At 36.7% G+C, this 8,148-nt stretch overlaps 1 protein-coding gene across 1 annotated transcript in view; it reads right to left on the minus strand.

Annotated features, from left to right (window-relative positions):
• LOC112955361 (probable ATP-dependent RNA helicase DDX60) overlaps positions 1 to 6,874 on the minus strand; it is a 37,009-nt gene extending 30,135 nt beyond the window's left edge. Inside the window, exons 1-7 of the mRNA XM_026048641.1 lie at positions 6,866 to 6,874; positions 5,497 to 5,869; positions 5,266 to 5,335; positions 4,159 to 4,336; positions 2,542 to 2,883; positions 1,240 to 1,347; positions 6 to 167 (exon numbers count right to left, since the gene is read on the minus strand). Of these exons, the coding sequence (XP_025904426.1) occupies positions 6 to 167; positions 1,240 to 1,347; positions 2,542 to 2,883; positions 4,159 to 4,336; positions 5,266 to 5,335; positions 5,497 to 5,848 (1,212 nt within the window). The 5' untranslated portion in view covers positions 5,849 to 5,869; positions 6,866 to 6,874. The remainder of the gene's footprint in view (positions 1 to 5; positions 168 to 1,239; positions 1,348 to 2,541; positions 2,884 to 4,158; positions 4,337 to 5,265; positions 5,336 to 5,496; positions 5,870 to 6,865) is intronic.
• Positions 6,875 to 8,148: the final 1,274 nt, after the last annotated feature.

Below are 8,148 nucleotides of genomic sequence, written 5' to 3' on the forward strand. Positions count from 1 at the left end.
CTTACTGTTTCTGATGGCTCCTTCTGTGCTCCCATGGAAGTATGTGCATTTTTACACGTATTGCTGTACATTTTTAATAACACTGCACAAGCAAGAACACAGACCACACGCCTAATGTCAGATCCTTCAGGCCATAGTTGTTTCAAGAGAAGAATAGTCTGGTCTACCTGCATTCAAAAAGTTAAGAGCACAAAATATCATTACAATAAAAACTGGAAAAATATGCATCAGTCTTTCTCATCAAATCCAAGAGAAAAACAACAACAAAAAAAGATGCAAAAACACCATCCTTGTCTTCATSTCCCTGCCTGGTCAGCACGGGGCTGTGTGTGACCCTGGCCCACAGGCTGACAGCTGGGCTGGCTTGGACTGTCCTCCACTGCCTTAGGCCCAGGGCTGCTTTGCACTTACACTTACCCCAGAGGCTGCCCTGCTTGCTCATGGCGCGCAGCAGGGCCTAGGCTGTGAGRCCCTACCCTGCCGCACACAAGAGCCCCAAATCATTCTGTTCAAGATTTCCCAATTACTTAATTTACCTTGGGAAAGATTATTAAAATAAAATATCAACAGTGGCCAGCCATTTTTCTACCAATTGTTTCTCGACTAAGCTTCCTGGACAAATATCGTTCCCACTAAATTCAAAGGAAATCTCACTATTGTTCTGAACAGGGGCAGAAGTAGACTCACAACATTTGATTTTAACTTTAATATGTAAGAAAATGGAACGGGTATATTAAGCACTACCAATTATTATGGTACCATAAAAATATCCTATTTTTAGTTAAAATATTGTAAAGTCAGATTAAYGAATCCATTGTTTTAATCAACAATGATTAAAAAAAGCCTTGCAACTAAAAATCAACTCCTCAAAAAAGATCTGCAATTGTGAATACTTTAGTTAACAGTGTGCGCAAGCCTTGGCAGCTGAAACAGCTAGATTTAGACTTTGAGATGTCTCTACAGATTAGGTTGCTGCTGAGAGCAGCAACTGGCTCTCATCTGCAGCTGCTGAACATACCCTCCCTCATCCTAACCAAAGGGCTAGCTGCTGCCGCCAAGCTGAGATAACAGTCACAGTGCTGTTCAGGGTGCCACTTTAGGAAAAGGGAAAGAGTCCCGTTATGAATAGGATTGAATTTCAGGAATAGGAACAGAGAAAGAGAGTCACCCTGGGTGGGGAGAAAGAGAGAGAGGGAGAGGGAGGGGGAGAGGGAGAGGGAAGGGGAGGGGGAGAAATACCTCTTTTTTTATTCTTTTCAGACTCATCTTGAGCTGTCCATACAGACATAGAGATGTTGCTGTGTCCTTGACCACAGTTTCACAGGCAAGTTGCAGGTTTTTTTCATGCTAAGTACAAAAGTCACGAAGTTACATGAATCAATATATTCAATGTGTCAATGAATTCAATAATTCAATATATTCAATGTGTCAAGGATATACAGTCCACAGATGCCCTATAGATGGAGAATATACACATATTTTTAAATATAAGATACAAAGAGATATAACTATATATGTATACTATTATTACAAAATACATAAAATGTATTTGAGTATACACTCAAATGTGTATACTCAAAAAAAAAAAAAGTGTGATTTTCTTTTCTTTCCCTGCTTTTTTTTTTTTTCCTTCAAACCTCAGCCTACAAGATGCACTTCTAAATAAAATTTCATTAAACATCACATCCCTGGAATAAACTCAAGTCCTGCCTGGTATACTACTTGTCAACTAGTAGAGGGCTACTAAAATTACAGGAAAGGCTGTAGTTGAGACTAGAGGTTTTTTGACACATCTTAAGTGATTATGAACAGGGATGTCAAATGGGAACATTAAAAAAAAAAAAAAAAAGAAGACACACAGGAGAGACACAGGAACTTGTGTTCCAGTAGATAAAAGACAAAGCATTACAAGATTTTATATTGCATATTTAACATAATTTTCAGTAGGGATAAAAAGCTGTCTTTTTAATGGAAAGCACAAAAAAAAAAAAAAAAAACATTGGAAGTTCAATGACCCCACCAAGAATTTACAATATAAGCTTAGATAAATACATTAACTACCTTAAAACAGCATGTGAAATTTAAGGACACTACAGTTTAATTCTGCTATTGTTACTTAACAGAGTGATTCCACTGCTTTCAGCTGGACACTGGTATTACACAGTAAAATTAAGGGAGGACTGAACCACTCATTACTGAACGTAATAATTAAAATCCTCAGTGCAGCCTGATCACTTAAGGATTAAGCAGACTGGCAATGCTCTCGGCCTGTCACAACACTTTCCATTCTCTGCCAGGAGAGCTCTCCCCAAGATCCAGACACAGCTGAGTGGTACAGGTAGAAATTTGTCACCACCAGTCATACCAGTCATCTGCTAAAGATTTCAACAGCATTAGATGAAAGATACATAAACTGAGCTATGTATCAGTGCTTAAGAATTTCAATATGTAAAATCTAATATTCACATTAAGATCTCTCAAWTAGGTTTTTATAAATGTAACCCTCTGATTGGAAACCCACAAAGAAGTTGTCTAATTTACCCTTTCAAAGAATAATCTGTGTTTCCACAAACTCTGAAGATGATATCCATAAACTCTAAGAATATCATATTCCTGTCCTGAAGTGAGCACAACATTGATCTTCTTCGACAAGGAATGAGCAATAAAGATGAATAAATAGTCTGTTTGGAGAGAGGTCAGTCCTATGTCAGATATAATGATGAAATAAGGATAGCTATTCTTCAGGAAAATCTCCCATTTTGCTGATAAACAATTGGAAAAATCTGTATAAACACTGATGTCCGTATTATGCTTCAGGTGTTCTATTAATGCAGTACGCAGGAAAAGAAAACGGGGGTATGCAAAGTACATCTGTTCTGCATCCTGTTGAAAATACAAACATGAAAACTCAGTTACATTCCAGTCAGCAACATTCTAGTTTAAGTACTGTGAAAGGCATATATTCAAATTTTATTTACAATTTGTGTGTCATACTGCTGTTTTATTTCACATAGTGTATATGTTTATATACAAATATAAATATATATGTACATATATTAGTAGATGAAACTACGTCAAAAAAATTCTAGTTGTAAAATTCGGTTTCCAAAGTTGAGAAATAAGAGAACAACATTTCCTATGAAAATCTAATCAGGCTATTTGGTAAATGTCTACTATGGTATTTTTCATTTTGTGACGATGTTTCTTCCTGTTTGAAAACACAAAGAGATATATTAGATCTTAATGGTATCAACTGCACTAGTTCTGATTCATATTGTATGAGTCTGAAAATAGCCCAAAAAGGAATAATCACTTTCACAGTTTGTGAAAGTTATATAACATGAGTTATGTGCTGCTGCATGCCCTCTGTGCCCATTCTGCCACCCTTCCCAAGTCTGCAAACACTGCCTGACAATCACTGCATTAAACATGCTCCAGAGCTTTGCAGCTGAATCATGACATAGACTGATCCAAGGAAAAACCCTTCTGCTCCTTTAGTCTGAAAAAAAGAGGCCATTGTGTCTTTTGTTTTAATTTCCTCTTTAAGTTATAGGAAAGGGACGAATGACTAGCAAATAAACACCTGAAAAGCTGTTATACAGAAGAAACAGCACTGCAGAATAGTTGTAATACTAGGCCATTCCCAGCAGTAAGTTGCATTGAGTTTTTGAAGTATGATTACTACTTATTTGCATTCTCCCCCAACATTATATTCAAATCTACTTTTTTGCTTCTATAAAACTATCAGTCTTCTTAATATTTTTTCCATGAGCAGACTAACAAAGCTATTCATTTTTAAGTAATCTTAAATATGTTTATAGAATTCAAACTATGCATGATTCAATGAAGGCATTGTTAAAATCTCATACAAGACAATGTGGACCCGGTATTCTTTAAATATGAATGGTTAGTTGTGGGAAAAAAAATGCAAATTATAATAATCTACTGAATTTCTTAAAAATCTACTTTAGAATTTAAAATAAATCTCTTGCAAGTAAGTAGGAAAAAAAATCCTGAAATGTTATTCCTGTCAAACGTCACAAATCTCTCCTTATTTGTGGATACAGTGAACACAATTTCCTAAAGTAGGTTACAATCTAAAAGCCCTTTTTGAGAAAGTGTAATAGCTTAAATAGCAAAACGTTACTTGTCCAGTACCTTGAAGAAAACAATGACATATTTTGCTCCTTTTTCAGTGAAGTCCTGCAGAAAGCATTCAACTCGGTAAAAGAAGGTTAGATATTCTGTTTCCTTGCATAACCACATGAGAAGTAAGGAATCCCCATCTATCACAAAAAACTCAGACTCAACGAAGTCCTTTAATAGACTTACATAACTGAAAGAGAAGGAAAATATCACGTATATAACATTGCTCCCCCAAAGTTAGTGATATAGGACAGAAGAAATTTTCTTACTAGTGGATTTTAAAGTTTTGCTTAATTAAATTAACTACACATCAAATACCTATGTAAAATGTATAGTAAGCCATCTTTCTTGGATCTAAAGATAGTCATGAATAGTTTGTAATCCTTTCAATTACTGAATATATTACTATTGTCCTCTCTACAGTTCTGGATACTTTGGTAGCATCTGAGGCTTCTGCAACTTCTCATGTCTCTTGCTCATGTCTGCTTATCCATGTGCTGTTCTCCAGTTTATAAAACCAATACCCCACAGGAGACAACCATAAAACAGATTTTGAGAGCACTCCTGACTGTTAACTGAAAGTATGCATATCTCTCATATATTTATCTTCCATTTATTAGTACTAATCTCTGTCCAGAATGTAGAGAAGATACTTCACCATCAGTGTGAACTATGCTATTTTTAATCCTTTTCCATATCAAGCAGGGAAAGGAAGCAGAAGCTGGGGATGCAGAAGATCATGTAGAAAAAAAAACATAAGGTATAACAGGTACATAAGAAAATGAAAACTGTGGAAAAAAGAACACTGTAACAGTAACAGCCTTAATACAGGAAAAAAAAATATGCTATATACATATAAGCATACTGGAAACTCTGAAAAGATAATAAGCAGGAAATGCTACAATTGCAGATTAGCTCCTAAAACCTGCAATCCTTATACTTCAGAATAAGGAGTAGAYATTCTATCATATTAAGAGGCTGCCTTCACATGACTATGTTGTCTGCTTTTCAATAAACCTAGGTTACAAACACATAGTTTCTCTAAGGGGTACTACACTGCAATGTCTTCTTAGCTCATAGAAAATTTTATTTTTTTTCTGTGAATCCCAGTGCACTTACTCAGCTTTTGACAGAGATGTCCAAACATGTATGTTCAATCTATCCAGAAATCCAAGATGTTTTCTTCTTTCTAAAATAATCAGATTAGAAACACTTCTAAATTTATTATTTTCATAGAATCATATAACCATAACTTATCAGTTAATTATGAAAAAGTCAAAGAGTATCTATACTATAACAGATACTGTAAAAAGTGAAAGATATGAGCATAAGCTAACAATATTTCCTCACCGGAACTTTGGGAATCACGACCATTCCAGAAAACTCTGAAATCCTTGCATTCAGTTTGTGACGTCTGCTGTGTTACTTCTTCACTGTCTGAGGTACTACAAAAATTAGTGTAAGTTGTGTCTTCATCATCTTTATCTTCCATTTCTTTAAGTATCTGCATAACAGCTATTTCCTTATCACTGGTCTCATTCTCATAATCACTTGCACTCCCACTTCCTACATCTTCCTTTTTAAACTGTTGCATTAAGCCTATTTTCCCACTGTCCATAAATTCACAGCCTTCATCATCACTATAACTCTTGCTGGTATCATCATCAACAACCTTCCCACGATCAGCTTCTGCAGAGTCCATCACAGATCTTGTTTCTGGAACCTAAAAGAGAAATATCTAGATAATTACAAGGTAATTGGGGGGAAATATGGTATCCTCTTACACTTAAGCCATTAGATGAACTACTTCATAGCTACACTGGAATAAAATGAAGAAAAAATGACAAACATTTTATGGACATTTTTGAGACATATTTTTACTTTCAAATTAGTGATCACTTTTATGAAGTATATGAAACACATCATCTTCTGTCTTTGTTGAAGTTTACCAAGGAAAAACTTGTTGGGTAATTTGAATGAAAGGACATTTATTGGGGTGGRGGAGATGGAGGGAGACGAGTTAGAYATCACTTCTTATTTTGGCTATATCTACAGGCCATGCTCCATGGCATTCCTGTTTCCTGTGCCAAGTGACTTGAACCAACGCTGCTCCTTTTAGTCATTTCTCAGACTGGCCACATCCTTATCACACAGGGCTTGGAGTGGTCATGGTTTGCCATAAATACCCTTTTTTTTTAAAAAAAAAAAAAAAAAAAAAAANAAAAAAAAAAAAAAAAAAAAAAAAAAGATGGGGTTCCCAGATCTTGACTGAACACTCAACTATAAAGGCTAGGCTACCTCCCTGCTTTAACACGTCATGATCTTGGGTTCTTTTGAGCAAAAGAAAAACAGATGGCTTGTAACCCTACTATTTACCTGTCACATTAGCTCAATTCTTCTATTCTCTGAGCCCAGTTTTCCCCAGCTTCCATTCAAGTAATAGACTCATGCGGGATTTATCACTGAAATACTGACCACTGCAATATTCATATGCCTTAAATACTATTATCCTTGCATTTCTTGAGCCCATAAAAGGACTGTTTCATCTGCAGATGACACTGTATAGCAACGGATACAAAACTCTTTCCAAACTGAAAAAAGAAGTCTTTGTATGTCTTTTCAAGTTCCTTAGAACTTAGTCTTAGTCTTATCTATTTTCTTATGGAAAGAAGAAAAGAATTAAAAAATGGAGGCTGTATTTTTGATTTCATTGACTCACCCCAAAACTAAGATGAAATTCTCATTTTGATTTTCATCTTGCATTAGCTAAAACCTGTAAGTAATTAAGCTGCAAGAAAAGGAAACATAGTATACTTCTATAAAGTACTTGTAAAATACTGTACACACAGAATGCTATATTGCACTGATGTACTTAAGATAACTTCAGAGCTGAACTTTAATGCCTATTTTCATTAAATGTAAGCCATTTATATGCATACATCCACATAAAGCTCACCTTTACTTAGCATTTTGCATGCATATTTCATGTCAAGGCATGAAAAAGCTTTAAATTGTTTTCTGTTGTCCGATTTAAATTGAAAACATTTTATCAAAGGCTTGAGATGCTTTTCTGGGATGAATGCATGTATTTGCATGCTAAAATTGTCACTGGCCTAGGAAACTGTCATCAACTGTCATACTTCAGCAAGCTGCTAAGTTTCACTTTACATATCTGAACACAGAAAGCCAGCTAAGAGTACAGAACTATACCTGCACATGCTCATATGTGTGCAATTATATTTCCTGTCAAAAATTTAAAAAAAAAAATAAAAGTTTTGCTGTGATGCTTTCCTATATGTTTCAACACTGCAAATGCCTGGGGCCACGGGAGTGACAGGGGCCAGCCTCAATCCAAATGCCAACTCAACCATAACCCCAATCTAGCTGTCACTACTATCCAGAAGCCCCAGCTGTAAACCCAAACGCACAACTCCCCCAAATCTAACCCCAATCCCACTCCCACCCTACCTCCGGATCTACCTGCCTCCAGTATCCGCTGTGCCGCCTGGTCTGGGGCCACCTCTCCTTTATGCTCCCGCTGTCACCGCAGACAGGTCAGCCTGCCCACTTTCGGTTTCTGTTCCCCAGACGCCCTGCCCAGCTCACTTTCAATTCTGAGAGAGCAACTCCCAGTCTTCCTGACTCCAAGAGGTGCCGCAGGGAGACCTGACTCAGAGAGCTGCTCCTACTGCCTCCAAAAGCTACCAGAAACAGGTGATGGGGGGAAAGACAAGTCCCAAACATCACCTAGAGAAAGAGTGAACAGGGAAAATTTCAAGACATGGAATCAAGATGAGGCTATCAGAAAACTGTGCCACTAATTACAGCACCACCACCCCAAGCTATTATTTTTACAAGCTTGTTTTCTTAAAGKTGGAAATTTAATGTTGGAAAGTTCATCTTGTACAAGAGGGGTTTGCTCTGGGCTGCTCCCCAAGATTTAACAACTCCCAGTTTCACCAGGGCCGAAGGCAACACRCTGCAGTGTTCCTGCAGCCTGGG

Source organism: Nothoprocta perdicaria, unplaced genomic scaffold (genome assembly GCF_003342845.1).
Source record: "Nothoprocta perdicaria isolate Ctin4 unplaced genomic scaffold, notPer1 scaffold_56, whole genome shotgun sequence".
Taxonomy (NCBI): domain Eukaryota; kingdom Metazoa; phylum Chordata; class Aves; order Tinamiformes; family Tinamidae; genus Nothoprocta; species Nothoprocta perdicaria.